The following is a 19,338-nucleotide window of genomic DNA, read 5'->3' on the forward strand; positions in this document are numbered from 1 at the left end:
GATACGTATACTTGTTTCAGGTATTTTTAAAGAGAAACCAAATGGAAACACTATATGATGAGATGTTCTTGCACTGATTTAGTGAAACTGAAAGCAATGCAGCTGGACTTTAGGTGTATATTTAGCACAGGCTGAAAGATGAACATTACATTAATATAGACACCATGTCTCTTTTAAAATGTATTTCATCATGTTTCATCACATTCTAAAAATCTAAAGTTATTTAGAAAACGTATTTTACCCCAAAGACAAAATGACAAAAGATTAAGTTAACTTTACTAATAAAGAGCAATTAAAACAAGTAGATTTGCTCAAAAGTCTGCTTAAATGGACAGTATTATAGTGCCGTTTACAATCATGGAACTGTTACTTTCAGTTATAAAAATGCTGAATAGATTATATCAAACATAACTTCACTTCACAACTTGAAGTCTTGAATTTGGGCCTCTGTCTCTTTAAGAAGTTCCTGTTCTTTCCGACATTCATCACAACAACATTTCTGCGTTAATCCTTTTACAAATATTCTTTGTAACATTGGACTGAGAAATAGTTCTTATATTAAACACCGCAGGTGATGTAAAGGTCAAAATGTCAATTTTACATATCATAGCCACTTTAAGCAAATCTTAAATTCCAAAACAGCGACGAACAACTAATGGAATAAAAAATATAACAATCAAATTTTAAAAAAATATTTATAAAAACATAGACTACTCAGTAACAAAACACAATGGCAAATTATTTTTAAAATCCAATCCAATATTATAAGTACTGGTTCTACTGGCAGATTATTTCACTTTTTTCTCGTCGTAAGTGAAATAATATGCCAGTGGAACTAGCACTTTTTTAAAATCAATGTTAAAACATTGACTTAAAATAAGCTCTTATATTTTGCTAAAAGGTTATTTGTAAGTTAGTTTAGTCTTATTTCAAGCATACTAAGATATTTGCACCAGAAACTATACATTAATACGTTTGTGTTTTTGCAGTGTAACAACATATTCAGACACACACCATCTGTTTTAAATTACCTTTGGATTTGAAACAGTTCATGTTTGCATCAGATATTAGCTTTTGTCTGAGGACAAGAACAGGTCACTGCAGAGTTTGAATGGAGCAGCTTCAGCACTCTGATGTGTCCTGACTGGAATTTCATTACTATATTACTTTCCTGATGGATAGAAAACCATTCTCACTTCCTGCTGTTTCTTTTTTTTTTCTGTGGGAGCGCTGAGTCTGGCTTAGAAGCGGAGTTGATTGACACTGAAACCCGGTAAAGCTACATTTAAAAAGACAAGGTGAGTTCAGCTGCAGTCACAGAATCTGGCAGTGAGTCAGAGGGAAACTACATTTCAGTTCCGGGTTCCTGCAGAGAAAAACAGGATGGGAAGGATTAGAGCCAACCCTACAGTTTCAGTGCCTAAAAATTGTGGCTTTCATGCACAATAGACAGCTTCTTTTAGGAAGTTAGCAGATTCAGGGATCTAATTTACTGAGTGCTGACAAGGTTTTCTAAAAGCTGATATTGTCTGTGGAAGTTGATAGTTTTGCTTTCAGAGATGCACTTACTGCAGTAAGTAACATGATTAATCCTGACGACACAAGAATCAGCTTTGCTAGCAGACAGAACAGCTGACTAATTTCATGTTTCACAATCACTTCCTTTGTCTGAGTTTAATGCTCAAGCACAAATCCCTGAAATGCAAAGGCGTGCGCTAACGGATCGCCCTTTCATGCAGAACATTAGGTAACTCAGAAAGGCAGCGATGACCAGTTGATAATGAGAATAGTTGTATGATTGTTGCAGCAAGAGCATGACTTTGAATTTTAAAATCTGCAGGCCCAAAATAGGCTCAACAGGAACAGATGTCCATGCATAAATATATGTAAAACTGTGATGTCAAGGGCTCCTTTGTTCTGGAGCACTTCACTTTGACTATTTTTGTCTTTAAAAATAATTAAAGGGCATTTATCAACATATTCAAAGGTGACCTATTATGCTTCCTTGAACATATTCATGATGTTTCTTTTGCACAAATTAATTTTAGTTTCCCCAGTTCTGCCTATTTTCAAATCCTCTCAGCTGTTTTAGGGCGTCTTGTCACTTTAAATCCAAATAAGCTACTGCTGGCCACGCCCCCAACTCAGTGTGAAAATGGCTCTAGAAATGCAATTTTACCACAGTATATCTTTGAAAAGCAGAAGTGGAGCCTCCTGCACAACTAACAAGAACGCAGCAAGTGGTTTCTGGATGATAAGTCAACAACAAAACACGTGTCTTTTCCAGTAGCCATTGTACACCGTTAAAACCAGACATGCTGGAGCTTAGCTAGGGTTGCAAGGTGACGGGTGGAACTCTGTTGGTGTTGCTAGGTAACGGTGTAGTGCCTATCGAATGTGAGTTTAACAATCAGGAGGATTTTGAAACGGCTCATTGAACAGACACCAAAAAACATTTAGTTCTTACCCAAAAACAAGTTTTGTTTTGTTTTTTTTGTGTGTTTTTTTTAAGTGCTTGGGCTGTTTCTAGAAGCAGTAGAGACCCAGAGTTTGAAAATGTGCAAAATGTAAATTTTGCATAATAAATCCCCTTTAAGGCAACCTAAAAATACTTCTTGATGGCACAGAAAAAATATGTTGATATGGTCTTTGCAACAAAGATCTTCTAAACAAGAATTAAGAGAAAGCTCTGAAGAAGAAGTTAACATTCTTTGCTGGACACACTTTCTGCCCCAGAATTATGAATCGACTGTAATCTTAAACGTACGGGGAGCAGCGACTCAAAGCTAAGGGAAGAGGATTTATTCTGGGAGACTTTATCCTCCCAGAGTCATCGGCTAACATCAGAGCTGTCCTTGAGGAGTGCCTACCATCTGCTTTGAAGAATTATTCCAAACCCGGAACGCTTCTGTCGCTCACATGACCCTCGGTGCCCCGAGAAGACGCTCATGACCTGCTCATCTCATTGCTATGCTTTCCCATCAGACACAGGATATGTGTGTCATCAGGGGACAACAACACGCTGAGGCATTGTAAATACTGCAGACGCCAACAGATGTTGTGGTTGAACCGCCATACAGCAGGCTGCATCAACTTGTGCGATTAAAGAGATTTTTTTTTTTATCAGTAGAGGAGACTCGGGTAAGTTTAGCCTCCCCTTGTTTCTACAAAATGTTAAAAACATTGATCATGTGACCAGATAGCTTTGAGGAAAGCATATTTTATTCTGAAACAAGGATGCAGTTTTAGAGGTTTTTCCCTTTCAAATCTTAATCTTCACTTCCAAAATATTCTTGAAAGACTCTGTTTTGTTTGTGACATTTTTCTTTTAACAAACAGAAGTTTAGCTGTGATTTGCAACAATTAAAATGACCTTGTACCGATTAGATTTTATGCAACAAATAGAATATACTTGATGAGAAAAAGTATATTTTGTTTTGTTGTTGGACGATAAATTGTCCCAGAAGTTATCGTGATAAACGATAATATTGTTGTTTTGCGATCATTTTTGAAATAGTAACTGGATAATAATGCAAGAACACATTCCCAAAAACCAATAAACTTTAAATTCAAATGAACATTTTACACTGGACCTGGAAGACATTTTATCCAAGATACATAAACAAAATAAAATTAATAATGAAGTTTCTGTAAACAAAATTGTCCTTCAAAAAAAGGGCCAATTGAGACCAAATCACCAAACTGAAGAGTTTTATCACCCAGTTTTTGGTAGAAAGAGAGAAAATGGAAGTTATTGAGCTTGTTTTAATTTATTGCTGATTGCATTAGGTCTTATTTCATCTTACCCCAGTCTATGCAGCTTCTTTTATATTTGCACAGCCTCACATGTACCGTATAATCACGCTTTCGAGACTCTACTCCAAGCCTGCACTTGAGGTGGTTTTCACTGAACTGATCTGCAATCTGCTACTTAAGCATAAGCACACGCTGCAGGGTGAAGGGGCAGCGGTGCACTCATGGAGATGAAACCAGGAGCACATCACTAGTTGTGATGTCAGCACATGTGATGGGCTGTAATGAGCACTCCATGTTGGGGAATCACTCCAGTGTGGGCTTATTTACGCTTTGCTGCTAAGTAGAGCTAAAGACCCTGATCAATGTTAAGTGGCCCTTTATCTGGAATAAAAATATGCTCCATTACTGAAATGACACAGCAGGAACTTTAGAGTAATGATGCCGTCTGCAATCAGCGCAGGACCCACTCCTGCTATGTGCAGATAATTTAGTGTCTGGAGTATTTACAGTAGACGTCTTTTAAAGCACTCTGCATGGAAATGGCAATTAATAAAGTAGTTTATGGAGCACAGAGAGAGCTAGAAGGGGCCAGGCTAATTTCATTATCTAATCACAGAGGTCCTTGTCTAAACCAATAATGCCTGAAGACTACGTGTCGAAGAAAATCATAAGTATGCTGGTTTAGTTACTCAACAGATGAGAATCTTGAGTTTACAACAAAATATGAACCAGAGTTTTCATTATAGTTTTATTTCGTTGTGACAACTCAGCTTTAATTCATTTTTACAGTGTTTTTATTAATTAAATATTGTTTAGTTTTAGTTCAGTTAGTATTAAAACATACTTTGGTTAATTTTTTTCAAAACGATATTCTATTGTGATTATGTTTACATCAATTGGGTAATGAATACTCTACAGAAAATGCCATTTTCATAAAATGTGTTCAATTATTGTTAAACAACAAACTGAATCTGGTGCTTTGTCCCAGATTTTGCGGATTAGAATAAGTGGAGGCGTATGGAGTAACTTACCAACTGCTGACTTAAACTGCTTGAATGGGGGAAGAAATCAATTTCAGGTCAGTTGAAAGGCTAATAAATGGTTTCATAAACACAAAAACGAATTACATCATATCTATAATTTTGGTATGTCATAGTTAGTTTTAGAAACCCATATTATAGTTCCAGTTAGTTATAGTATTTCCCCATTAGATACAGGTTTTATTAATGTCGGTCTTCTCAATTTCAGCTTTTGTCATTTTGTTGGTTTTAGTTAACTATAACAACCTTGGACTGAATGATGTTACGTATAAACTGTCATAATGTTTACAGCCTTAAAGACAAGCATAACATATGACCAGGGCCGGATCTAATAGGGTGTGGGCCCCAGGGCTGATGCCCTGGCCACTAAGAAAAAATTATTTTACTAATGCAAAAGCAGGAAGTCAGTAGGTAATCCTACAAATCAACAGGTATGAACTGATACATTGTAGGTTTATTATGTCCTCTATTCAATAACTCCATGTCGACTTCATAATTTTTCAAATACTTGAATATTGTTCAGATTCAGAACTCACCTAATTTGGGGGGGTTGAGATTTACATAAAGTAAAAAATTTTTTTGTCTAGTTTCCATTATAAATGTGCGCAAAACTTCTATCAGAAAAACAGAATTTTGCAATTGTGGAAGTTCCTTTAAATAAGTAACACAATTAAAATCAAATGTGAATAAGTTTGTTTTCGTGATAAGTCATTTAAAAACATGTCACCCCATGATTCCTGTCGTTTTCTACTTTATTGTTTGCGCCATTGGCAACATTCGGTTGTTTATTATGGAACTCTTTTCATGCAAAAAAAGTGTTTCCATTGTGGTTTTGAGAAATAAACCAATTTTCATACGGCCAAAAAGAACAACTCATCCACACACAAAAACTTTTATCGAAAAAGAAGAGGTCTTTTTAGGTGTTGTTTTTTTTCATTATGCAAATTTATTTTTGTACATAAAATTTGCACAATTATATAGGCAGTGAAAATGCAGCTATACTAGTGCCAAAACCTTTTATTGAAAAACAAGTTGGGTTTTTTTTTTCTTTAAATGGGCATGTTTTCATGAAGCAAATATATTTTCGAATTATCAAATTTAAAAATTGTTTGGTCAAATCCTAGCACCATGTAAAAACAAGAGTTTTTCAAAAATCATGTTTCCATTAAGCAGATTTATTTTAGAAATGTCAAAATGTTCAATTATACGGCCAGTGGAAATTATTCTATCCTAGTGCCAAAATATTTGATTGAAAATCAGCTTTTTTCACAGTTATTATGCTTCAGTTAAGCAAAGTTATTTTTATATTTCCAGTTTTTCTGATTATATGGTCAGCTACTGTTGGAGCAAACCTCTGCAACTTACTCAGAAATGCTTAACACAGTCGACGTAAACGTTTTGATCTGCTGCCATCAGGCAAAAACCCACAAAATCAGAAGCAGCTTCACAACTTCCTGCCTGCCAAAACTTTGCCGTTGTGGGTCTGCTCTTCATATTACTGCACCTATTTCATATGTTTCCTCTAGTTTGCGTTTGTATCTGTTGAACATTAAATGATTTTAAATCTCATGGAAAGCTGTAAGGAAAACATTTGAGTTAGATCATACCAGCATATTTAATAGATTTAGCCTGTGAATGGTGGTGAATAGTGAGCTGTTGGAGGGTTTGGTTGTTTTCTGAAGTGACTAACTGTGATTCAGGGAGGCGTGTTTAGTGATTCAGAGGTAAACTGTGAGAAAAAACACTTCATTCAGGCCTTTTCCTAAACCTTAAAACTCCTACAGACGTCTCCCAACCATGTAAATAAATTAACTGTTAAATGATTTTTCCAGAGTTGCCCATTAACCTGGTTTGCTGACTTGCCTCGCCATAATAGCCGTCCTGGGTTGTGGTTTATGCATGCCGATCAAATGATACCATGTGTTGAGACTGGGGAGGCGCGGATGACTTTATGTTATGGACTTAAAGCGCTCTACTGTGAGAAATAAGAGTTTACATTCGCTTCAAACTGAAACCAGATATTTACATACACTTTAAAACATTTTTTCTGATTCTTTTGTCATGTAATCGGATTTGGCTTCCTGTTTCCAGGCAGGTATTTCTAATTTCTGAAAGCCAGAAGGATGAAAGAGACTTTTTAGAGGATTTCTTGTTGCTTTCTTTAAATTGAGTAGTCTGTCTTTTGTATTTAGTAGAATTGCTGTGCAAACCGCATGATTTGGAACATATATTTTGTGTTCCCTTCTCAAAGGTTACCATGTTAAGTTTACCACATGTGTATAAAGCACATGTGTCAAACTTGAGGCCCGGGGACCAAATCTGGCCCGCTGCAGATTTTTATGTGGGTCTCTAGACTCCAAATTACATCAGTAAGTTCCTCCAGCTGTTCACAAATCTGAAAACTTCACGCAAACTTCACACAAAATCAGCAGATTCCCACAATTTTCTGATTTTACAGAAATTTTTTTCTCAAAATTGGCGAAAAACATTCGGTTTAATGTAGTCACATTAAAAAACACACATTAGCGCAGATATAAATATTTCTTTGTAACCACAAAATCTGGGATTTTGATTCCAAAAAAACAAAAACAATCACAAAATACTGGATGGACTGATCAGTGTGGAAAAATGTTCAATATTTAATTTTAGTATAGCACTTATTGAATGCTGAAATAGCTATTTATTTATATTTTAACAGTTTGTTGATGGGTTTTATCAACACGTCCTGGCACAACCGGCCCTTTGAGAACATTCAGATTTTTAATTTGGCCCAAAATGAAAATGAGTTTGACACCTCTGGCATAGTGAATAGATTTTTGAGAGAAGGGGTGGTGTAAATAAGATACTTTTCTTCCAACTAGTGCTTTTTATTCATGTTAGATGTTTATTTAAACTGTAAAAGAACAAAATAAACTAACAATAGTTTGCAGAAAATTCTTCCTGAAATGACACATGTAGCCGAGTCAGATTTACTCACACATATATTTTCAGCTTCATATAAATGTTATGCGACTATTTCATTATGTCCCCTTAGATCTCGCAAAACTAAGTTGGGATCTGGAGAAATTTTTACAAGAAAGTAAGTCTTTTTTTTCCCATATGTTTTAACAAAAATCATAATCCAAATTCTGTGACTAAAGTCAAAATTCTGAGAAATTTTGACTTTTTTTCTGAGAATTTTGTGAAAACAGTCTGAATTCTGAACAATTCTGAATTTTCTAAATTCTGACTTTAAACTCGGAATTCAAATTTTTGATAACATTTCAGATTAAAGTCAGAATTCTGAATTTAAAGTCAAAATTCGTAAAATCAGAATTTTGAAAAAAAAAAAATCAGAATTTTTAAAATTCAAACTTTTAACTCAGAGTTCTTATTTTGATATAAAAATTCTGAGATTAAAGTAAATATTCTGAGAATTAAGTCTGGATTATTATTATTTTTTCTTTCAGTGGCCCTAATCATCTTCCATACTTACATCTCCCCATTTTGTTTCCATTCTGAATTATAACTACAACATAAAAATCCTGTTGATCCCGTCGCAGGTGGAGAGCTGAGTGCTGAAGTGTCTCCAGTGTAAATGGGAGCGACTTCACTCAGCTCAGACAGGAACGAGGTTTCTCTCCTGAGCTGGCACCGCTACAAAGCCTCTAACAGCTGTCTCATAATGTGCAGCTACTCATTACATTGTGCCTCATGTCTCGAGTCTGGCCCGAGTCGCAGAGGGCAGAACCCACGCGTTGCTCAGTATTGAGCAATTGCATAAGAATGCATTGCACAATCCCAACTACATAAAGCTCTGTGGCTCGCGGTGATTATCCTATATGTTTGTCATGTACGATCAACACATAACTATTTTTGGTCTAGTTTCTATTGCAAATATCTTAGTTCACTTGAAATAAGACAAAATTAACTTACAAGTAACTTTCCAGCAAGATATTGCAGCTTGTTTTAGTTAAATAATTTCTTAATAATGGGGAAACGGTTCTAGTGTCTCTGGTAGATCATTTCACTTATAACAAGACATTTTTACTTGCTTTAAATTACATAATCTTCCAATAGAACAAGTACTTTTCAACAATTTTAAGAAATTATTGACTTAAAACAGGCTACTATTTCTTGCAGAAAAGTTGCTTTTAGGTTAGTTTTGTTGTATTTCAAGTGCACTAAGATATTTGAACTAGAAACTAGACCAAAATACTTGGTAAGAGTTTGTGTTTTTGCAGTATAAACACAGGTTTTCCTTTAGTACGTGAAGTAAAATTCACCATCTTCAATCTGACTTTATAACTGGAAAGTTTTATAAAATTTCTTCAATTTGCCTTTTATTTATTTTTGCCTGTCTTCCCTAAATCTGATTTTGTATTTGCATGAAACGCCAAACCATTTCTGGTAAGTCATTAGTATCTCAGCAAGACATTTAAATCCCGGACTAGTTCTCTTTTTTCCCCCTTACTTTAACTTTTTGTTTTAATTCTCTATAGTATTTAATATCTTGTGAAAGTATTTTTACCACTTGGTCTAGTTTCTAATGGAAATATCTTAGTACACTTGAAATCAGACAAAACAAACTTACATGTAACTTTTCAGAACTTCTTTTAAATAAATAATACCATTAAAGATGTTAATATCAGATTGGTGCATTTCTACGTGTTAGCTTTGTTTTATTTCAAGTGTATTAAGATTTCATGTTGTAATGTAACAAAATGTGAAAGTGCTCAGGTGGTATAAATACTTTTCCGAGGCACTTCAGCACCAAATGGACTGAGCTCTGTACTTATCCCTCCTCTAGAAGGTCGAACACGGCTTCCCACTTCCATTCAGGGCGCTACTTTAGCGAAATGGTTTTAGGCCTTTTCAGCGGGGATGATAAGCTGTGGCTTAGTGCAGCATTGTTCACCCTGGCAACTGTGGGCTGCGTTTGAGAAATGTCTGTTTCCGCCAAGAAGAACCCCTTCATTCACGTTTGGTTATGTCAGAACCGCCGGGCCTTAACGGTGAAATCCTACACATCCTCCCTGCAATTTTTGGTTTTTCTGAAGAAATGATCAATGAATTTACAGTAAAAAACTTTTTTTAGGTCATACTTTTGGAAAATGTGTCAAAGTTAAGTTGGTTTCACTTCCCTTTTCTGCTGAAGTTCTGCTCAGAGGAATTGGAGTTCAGGTTTTACGTGAGGAGCAACATCTTTCAGATCCTTTACAATCACAGGTTGGTTTCAAGATCACATGCAATAACCGCCACCACAGAAGGGTTATTTTTATGGTTGCTTGTTTTGAAAAATGTTAAGATTGTCTGAAATTCTCTAGAAAAATTAGGACATTTCTGATTGAGAAAAAAAAACTGATTATTCTCAGATATTTTTCTTCAATATCCTTGGAGATTTCTGCATTTCAGAAGTTGAACATGTTTGACATTTGAACATTACTTTTCAGACTCCAAGTTTTTCTAGAGAATTTCTGAGGTGAATCTCAGAAATTCAGAGTTTTGTATAGAAAATGTTTGACTTCTGAAAATCTGTTGAAAAGTTTTGACTTTTCCAACTCAGAAACTTCCAATTTTCTTTTTCTTGAAAATTTCTGAGATAAATCTAAAAATATTGAGTTTTTTGGCAGAATTTTCTCTTTATTTCTGTCTAAAATGTCCTTATTGCGCATTGGAGGTATGAAAGAAATCTGAAATTTTATTTTCAAGCCATATCATCTATCAGCATACAGCTGTTTATTTCCAGGAAATCTCTCTCTAAATGTAATATGAGGCTAAGTTAATAGGAGATTATGAGATCAGTATCGTCTGTCTTCATTTGGATTATTGTCCAACTATCAGGGGAAATCTGGGATGTTTCTCTCCAGGTAAACAGAACACAAAAATGGTTGACCTGGCCGAGTGTCAGCGCCCAAGCTGCTTCTGTTTTTGTTCAAGCTTTATTCACTAAATGTATGACTGTCTATTTGGGAGAAATGTCCGTCTTCTGGAACCACCCATCATGGCTGCTGGTGAGCCCAGAGAACAATGCGAGGCAGCGCAACAACAGAACAGGCACAGTGGTGTTGGATGACCTGGCTTTGTGATGCAGTCAAAGCCCGATGATGCAGTTTCTGTGCCCAATAACAAAAGCAAAAGAAAAAAAACCTCAAGGTAGAGTTTAAAAACATGGGCGTGCTTCTCAGTTATGACATAAGCAACAAATACAGTGGCTTGCAAAAGTATTCATACTCCAACTCTTTGAATCATTTATAATTTTCACAATTGTACTGCACTTTGTGTTGGTCTTTCACATAAAATCCCAACAAAATATTTCTCTATGTTTGCAGTTTTAATGTGACAAAATATGGAAAAGTTCAATATACAGAAGATTTGTCTTGTTGCTCAATTTTATAATGCATAATTTAGTTTTTGTGGACTGAATATTAATAGTTTCTAGATTGAACTGAGTAAATGAAAGAAGCTTCCAGTCTGTACAAGGTTGAGTATTTTAAGGCCAGAAATTCCCTGGAAAGACTTAGACTTCTTAACACTGTACTTTTAGTATAAGTTAATTTTAATTTACACCAAATGCCCACAGTGATCATACATTAATTTAATTTATTTCAAATGCAAGTGCCATTGAAAACCAAACATTTCAATTGAAATATAATTTTTCTACTATTTTCCTAAGAAAAAAAACTTAGATTTTACCTCTTCTTTTACCTGAGTAACATCTGTTTCTGAAATGTCTACATTCATCTGATGGTTCCAAAGACAGCTCTGCCTAAAATATGAAAGGTGGGAGTAGACATTTTACTAAATTAGTGTGGTCTAACTTACTCAAAATTATCCAGCAGTAATTTTGGGAATTTCTTATATTTAATTAGAAGTAGGGATGAAACAATTAATCAGATTAATCAATTATTAAAATAATCGTCAATTAATTTAATAATCGATTAATTGTTAACTAGAGACTCAAAAAAGTAATTTTGCTGAAAAAGCCCCCATATATTTGGAGTAATAATTAAGTCCAAACTGTCAAAAATATGTATACAGACAAACATCTTTGACTGTAAATATGTTTTACCAAAAGCTCCTCATGTGCAATAGCTTTAGCTTCACATGGTTCAAATATGCAAAACAAATACTATGTTATAGCATTTTATGCAACAAAATGTTAACTTTCTTATTTAAAAAGAATCTGAATCATTTGTTTTGCATATTTTAATGTATTTCTAACATTGTGTAAAAAGGTTTAAGATGTTAAATGAAAAATCTGGAGAAATTGCCAATTTTATTTATCCTATTAATCAGTTAATCACTGGAATTATCGATTAATTGTCAGAACGATTTGTAGCATAATCGATTACTAAATTGAATGTTAGTTGTAACTTTGTAATTTTGTGTTTTTATTGTGTTTTTATTATGTAAAACACTTTGAACTGCCTTGCTGCTGAAATTACGCTACACAAATCTAAACTTGCAGCCCAAATTAGGAAGAAATGAAGTCTGGAAATACATTTTGCTTTTTATTATTTTCTGTTTCAATACCAGACCTGAAAAACAGTCAAAAAATCCTGTAAGTTTCCAGACAAAGGAACCCTGTGATTGTTTGGAGGCTGTACTCTTGAAGCATAATGCCTAATTATGCGATCAGAGTCCCAGGTGGCTCCAGCTATAAGGCAGGGGCTGCAGTCAGCATAAAGGGGCCCCATCTGTTGATGGCTTCATCTGGGGTTTGAGACTCTCATCAGAAATGTCTCCAGTGAAAAACGAAAACCCTGATGGGATCCTGCAGATCAATTTTATCCTGGGGCTCTGTTGCAGTTTCTTTCAAAAGAAGAGATTTTCTTCTTTTAAAAACAAAATATTGAAAAAAAATATAACAAAGCAACATAACCAGAGCCTTGCAAAGGTTTTCAAATCATAAACTAGATTAAAGTTTAATCTAGTCAAAGAATACATTGTTTTAAAAAGTTTATACAATTGAAAAAGCATCTATATCTTTTTCCCACATTTTTTTATCTGTCTTATACTGCCACAGCAGACTGCAGTGCAATACATAACTTTTATTTTAAAATAGTTTTTTAAAAAATATTTGTTAAAACTGTCATGTTGTGACAGTTTGAGACAAAAAATCTGAAAAGATCAATCTCCTCCACCTCCTCCTTGAGCTACTATTGTTGTCTGAACAAATGCACCACTACGACCAAAAACAACCAAACAGAGCCAGGAGGTGGGTCTTAACGCTGTCAGTCAACCTCATGTACTCGTTGCTCAATATGCTAATGGTGGAGAAATGATGTACAGTTACAGGAAAACTGTTTTCATTGGCAGTGCTAACTACCATTAGCATTAACACCATGTTATGCTAGCTGCAGTGTAGCAGAGAGCAAAGAGGGATGAAGGGATGAGCAGCACCACACACATAGGGTGATTGACAGTGCTAAGACCTGCGTCCTGGGTTGGAGAGGTTCTTATAAACCTTCCAGACCTCTCAGGGCTTCTGGTTCTGATCTGCATCCTGAGAACCAGAACCAAACATGTAAAAGCAGCATCCAGCTTCTATGCACCACAAATTTGGAACAAACTTCCAGAAAACTGCAGAACAGCCGAAACACTGAGTTCCTTCAAATCCAGACCCACCTGCTTCAAGTTGCTTTTGAACCATAATAAAAGGAACATTGACCAACATGTTTGATGTAACGCCTGTTATTAGTTTCTCAATTGTTGTTTTTATGTCTTCTTATTCTTGTGTTTTTTGATGTAAAGCACTTTGAATACCCTGCTGCTGAAATGTACTATACAAATAAACTTGATTGATTTATAAAACAACTGAAACACTGAGTTCCTTTAAATCAAAGCTGAAAACCCACCTGTTTAATGTGTATTGATGCTTTTGGTAGTTGACAAAATGCTATTAATATTGTTTTTCACAACTGTTGACTATATAATGTTTTCTGTATATTTTCACAATGAAAAGCACTTTGAATTGGTGTGTTGCTGAAATGTACAATTCAAATAAACTGACTTTTGTGACAGTTTCAATAATATTTGATAATATTTTTTTTACTGGAAAAAATTAAGAGATCACTTAAAATGATCAGTTTCTCTGATTTTACTTTGTATAGGTCTATGTTTGAGTATAATGAATATTGTTCTTTTAGTCTATGAACTACTGACAACATGTCTCCGAAATTCAAAGCAAAAATTCAGTATTTATTAGCAGAAAATGAGAAATGGTCAAAATAAGGAAAAAGATGCAGTGCTTTCAGAGCTCAGATAATGCAAAGAAAACAAGGTCATGCTCATTTAGAAACAGTACTAATGTTTCAACTTAGGAAGAGTTCATAAATCAATATTTGGTGGAATAACCAGGATGTTTTTAATGGGCTTCAGTGGTCTCTTCATTTTATAAAAGTTACATACTGCAAGTTTAATCTTTTTTTAAAGGGATTTAGAACACAAATATAAAGTAAAAATGTTTGCAGAACTTCATTTAAAAAAAAAAAAAAAAAACCGGGGGCCCCCCCCCAATAAATGAAGCCCTGGGCTACTGCCCCTCTAAGCCCATTCTAAGGTCTATCTCTTGCAGCCGAAGCCTTCTACCTGGCCGCCCCACACCAAGGGCTCCTTCCCGCCCCCTCTCAGCTTTCCCCGTTGCCACGGTTTCCGTGTACGCGCTGCCTGCACCAGCGGCGCCGCGCCGCTGTCATACATTAGTGCCAGACATGGCGGCGGAGCTACAGCCCGAGTGGATTTCTGCTCTCCCGTCTTCCTGGACTTATGGGGTTACTCGGGACGGACGCGTCTTCTTCATTAAGTAAACGCACCTTTAACTAACCCACTTCAAGTCTTTCAGCTCTCAAAAAAGGAAAAAAAGTCAGGGCTCGTTATTGTATGTGCTGTATTTATTATCCCTCTCTGTCTCAACAGCGAAGAAGCCAAGAGTACAACCTGGCTGCATCCGTTGAGCGGTGAAGCAATCATAACCGGACACAGGAAAACTCCAGGTAAGAAGCAGACGAAGAAGAAATGTCACTCAGCTGTCAAGTTTCAGTTAACCGCAACGGCTGGCTTGCGCGTCCGCCGTCATGTGTTATGTTTCACCGCCGAAAAAAAAAAACACAACAGAAAATAAAAACACGATTCTTCCCACGCTGAGAGTGGAAGAGAGAGAGAGGGGGGGGGTGAGCTCTGTCATCCGTGATCCCTTTCTTAATGCATGAGTGGGCTCGTGCTGTGGAAAGTGAGCCGACCGTTGGCCGAGCTCGAGCCACTTCCCCGCGAGCCTCCTCCTCAGGTTGGCTCGGTCACCTGAAGTTGACGACGTCACGCTGGCGAACGTAACTTGAGAACTTGTAAAGCGACGGTTCGTACAAACAGTAACCAGCGTTGGAAGCTAATGTTGATGTTTTCTCCTTTCTTCTGAAAGCCCACCGCTAACCTCTGAGTTCCTGTGGGATTAGCTGTGTTTACATCAACACCGCTCCAATCTGGCTGGTAGGATAGGTTTCAGTATCAACAATGCCACGGCGGGGCATGGCCGTTAGAGACGGGGACAAAATCTGTTAATTTACATCAAGAAACTCAGAAATCTCAGAAATTTTCTAGAATAAACAAGGACATTTCTGAGCGAGAAAAGTAAAAAAATAAAATAAAAAAAGCTTTGTAAAACAAAACAAAAAAACAACTCATTTTTTTAAATTCATAAATCTTATAGTGAAAAGATTTTGAGTCTGAAAAGTAAAAAAAAATTGCTAGAAAAAAACCCATTTTATTTCTTTTGATTGAGCTCATAAATCTATAAAAAATGTGAAAAATTCTGATTCAAAAGTCAAAATCTTTTCACTTTTTAAGTTCAGAAATGTCCAAGTTTTTCCAATACAATTTCTAAGATTAATCTCTAAACTTCTGACAGTCAAATCACGATTGCGAATGTAACTTGAGAATTTATAAAGCGACGGTACAAACAATTAGTGTGTAATCAAGAGTAAGCTACTCTTTATGTGTTTTCTGAAAGATCAAGAAATACGTAAGCCCATCGCTAAACGTTGAATTCCTGTGGGATTAGCTGTGTTTACATCAACATCCACAGCGCTTTAATCTGGCTGGTAGGCTGGAATATATCAATACTAAAGTGATTTAGGGCCATTATAGACAGGAAAAGTTAATTTCCGCCAAAAAGTTCAGAAAATTAGAGATTAATCTCAGAATTTTTCTTAAAAAATAAGAAGATATGTGAACTTGACAAATTGAAAATGTACCGTATTTTCTGCACTATAAAGCGCACCTAAAAACCTTCAATTTCCTCAAAAGCCGACAGTGCGCCTTATAATCCGGTGTGCCTTATATATGGACCAATATTGAGCCACAACAGGTGTAGCAACTACGGTAAGCAGCCGCCGACTTCATTTTCGCCCGTAGAAGAAGAAGCGCGTGGTGCATGCTGGGATAATTGTCAGAACGCTGGTTTGTTAATAAAGTTTGACTGACCTATCTACCTACCGACCTGATAATCAGGTCGCCTGCAGGTCATTTAGCACCACGTTCTTCACAAACATGCTGTGCGCGAACGGAGAAGGGTGACCATCGTCCGGCCACGCCCCGGCCCAGTCGCGGAAAGCTCTCCTCGCCGACTGGAGTCGGACTGTTTTATTGACATTCTTTATGTCAACAAAGTGGCTTTAGACATTCATGCGGGGTGCTTCGATAGGGTAACCAAGGGACCAGCCCCTATACATTTATACATTGTGTTACCCAGAAAGCAGTTGGGCACAATATCTCAACACCAACACCGTGAGTGAAACGATGACTGGGACAGCCTTCTATATAAGGTACTCGGGGACCATTTCTTTACTATTACACATCCACATTTGTAGAGTACGGAAAAAATCGTTAGGCAACCCTAACTGTAGCATCTATTCTATGCGCCTTATAATATAGGCGCATTATAAATGCGCCTATATTATAATATATACTGCAGTGCGCCTTATATATGAAAAAAGTTTTAAAATAGGACATTCATTGAAGGTGTGCCTTATAGTGCGGAAAATACGGTAACCCAAAAGCATCATGACTTTTTTGCGGAAACTTACGAATACTCTTTTTTCTTCCATCTACAACGGCTTTGATATTCCATTTTATAACAAAGCCTCTCTGTATGAGATATTCCTGTAAAATCACTGTATTTGACAGTGAAATCAGTTCCTGCTGTTCTTTTTGGTGCAACATGATATATTCATTAGTAATCGCCTTTAAACTCCTGTTTTCCTAATTATTAGGACCTAATAATCCTAATAATTAAGAGACTAAGAGTACTTACTTCTTCTACTAGTGGTTTTAATATTTTGTCATCATGCTGCAAAAACTTACATTTTGTTTTCCTGCTAAACCTTTCCACAAAATGTACCAAAATTCAAATTACTTATGGGAAGATGTGGAGAAAATACCCAATTACAGTAGTTAAGTAAAAGTATAAATAAACAGATAAAATTATACTCAAGTAAAAGTACTACATTTATAGTTTTACTTGAGTGAAAGTAAGTTTCTTTGTATATTTTGCTTAGTAAATCAATAATGTTGTGCCATTTTAAAGAACAATCTTTCAAATTATGCATGCTTTTAATGTGTTTACTCTCTGTGACAAAGTTTACACTTAAACTTGTGATTCTGTGGATCAAAATTTCAGGGATGACTTGCAGAGTTAAACGCCAGGAGGCCAAATAAAGCAGGAATGATTATACCTTGCAAAGTTTTTATTTAACACAAAGCAAAACCAACGTGTTATTTCAGCTGCACTAAACACATTCAGGTAAAAGACGTCTGCCTTGAAAAAAGGGACATTAGACTCTGGTTATTTCCCTGGCCACAGTTACAATATACTTTATATTCAACCTTATAACTGGTCAATAAAAGTGAACAATATTTTAATTTCCTGACTTCATTTTCAAAACTTGGGCCTGAAAGCTGTTTTTTAAACGTTTTCAAACCAATAAACGCAATGTGATGTGATTGTAACGCAACACATATATAAATAAACATAATAAAGGTGGAAACAACAGATACTTAACGTAAAATGTAGTGGAGTAAAAGTCGAAAACACCCACAATTAAATCTACTTCTGTAAAGTACAGATGCATAAAAGATGTAATTAAGTTCAGTAACATGCATTCCACCACTACTTATTAAAATACTTTGCATGATGTAAATAGTTTTGCAGACACATTTTAAAACTTTCTGAGTGTTTAAGTAGTTCCTCTGACAGCAGACAGCTGGTAGCAACAACAGATGATTGTTTTCACTGAATAGAAAATAAACGCCGTCTAATTTGTGTAGAATTGCTAAGAGAATATCAACGCTGTTAAATTTGATTTAATGGTTCCAGCCTAGATAAATTAAAAGATTTTAAATTAACATTTAAATTTAAGATTTTAAGAAGATGGCAAGTTTACTTTGTAAAAGTTCAAAGAACAATCTTCATAGTTAGATTGTTTTGTTACCATAGCAACAATTTGATGCTGCGAGTTTAATCTTTGAGTTTTAGCTCCGTTTGTTCACAAAAAAACTTTTAGTTAACTACAATTATAATTGACTACTTGGTCAATTAAAGTAGGCCCGCTCTCCCAGATTTCACTAAATGGTTAAATGCTGTTAGTGGTGCTGATGTTTGCAGCGGCAAGAGGGGCCCCTAGAACATGTTCTGATCAAGGCCTCATTCAGCATTGGACCGGCCCTGCATGATGAGCTGGATCCTCTGCACAGCATCTCTGCTGCTGGACGTAGGGGGACAAACGGGAGATTTACTTTATGTGGCTTTAGTAGCTCTTCCATTTCGTGTCTAATGGGTTTTTAATAAGCGCCACAGAAACGGTTTTGGTTGCCCGAGCTCAACAGGATAAGTTGTTCTGATCCTCATGTGGCTGCAATGCAACTCCACCTGACTTTAAGTAGACAAAGCATTTGATATACATTGTATCGCTGTAAAAAATAAAACAAAATAAAAACAAACCAGCGTGCTGCATGACTATGAGGCGAGTGTGAAAACTCCTCCACGGGCTGAACTCCCAGTCCAAAACGCACCGGCTAACCGGGAACTCAAACTTTATCAGACTACAGGGAGAACATGCAGACTCCCTGCAGAAAGGCAGTTTGTCGTATCTTTATTGAATTTCTTATTATGATAAGTTTGATTTATTATGTCAGCAATAAATACCGACTAATTATATTTGAACTGGCAACAAAACAGGCTTTATTACCAGGATTTAGTATTTACTCCACTGTTTGTTCAAAGAGAGCATCAATAAATACATTTGGAATTATGATTAATTTACAGTTCAGTGATAAGAATCATTTTTTTATGTCACTTGTGAGGGAGTCTATTAAAGATGAGCATAGCTGCAACTAACTTTTATTTTAGTGATCGATTATTCTATCAAATATTTAGACAATTAATCAAATTAATGGATACAAAAATTACTGTATTCTGCAGATTTTTTTATTCAACCACTTGATCAGTATTAGAAATACATTAACAATGTAAAAGGAAAACACACATTTTTTTATTGTTGCATATTAA

General features: G+C 35.8%; 1 protein-coding gene across 16 annotated transcripts in view; it reads left to right on the forward strand.

The window, feature by feature from the left end:
- Window positions 1-14,349: 14,349 nt before the first annotated feature.
- Window positions 14,350-19,338, forward strand: part of LOC103150271 (pleckstrin homology domain-containing family A member 5-like) — a 117,854-nt gene continuing 112,865 nt past the window's right edge. For 9 of the 16 annotated variants that reach the window (XM_016680557.1, XM_016680556.1, XM_016680571.1 and 6 more), the window contains exons 1-2: window positions 14,391-14,583; window positions 14,697-14,773. In XM_016680557.1, the coding sequence (XP_016536043.1) occupies window positions 14,492-14,583; window positions 14,697-14,773 (169 nt within the window). In that variant the 5' untranslated portion in view covers window positions 14,391-14,491. Of the gene's footprint in view, window positions 14,584-14,696; window positions 14,774-19,338 lie in introns of all 16 variants that reach the window. The other 7 variants (XM_016680554.1, XM_016680555.1, XM_016680559.1 and 4 more) reach the window with 4 other exon arrangements.

Source organism: Poecilia formosa, unplaced genomic scaffold (genome assembly GCF_000485575.1).
Source record: "Poecilia formosa unplaced genomic scaffold, Poecilia_formosa-5.1.2 Scaffold246, whole genome shotgun sequence".
In the NCBI taxonomy this organism is placed as follows: Eukaryota; Metazoa; Chordata; class Actinopteri; order Cyprinodontiformes; family Poeciliidae; genus Poecilia; species Poecilia formosa.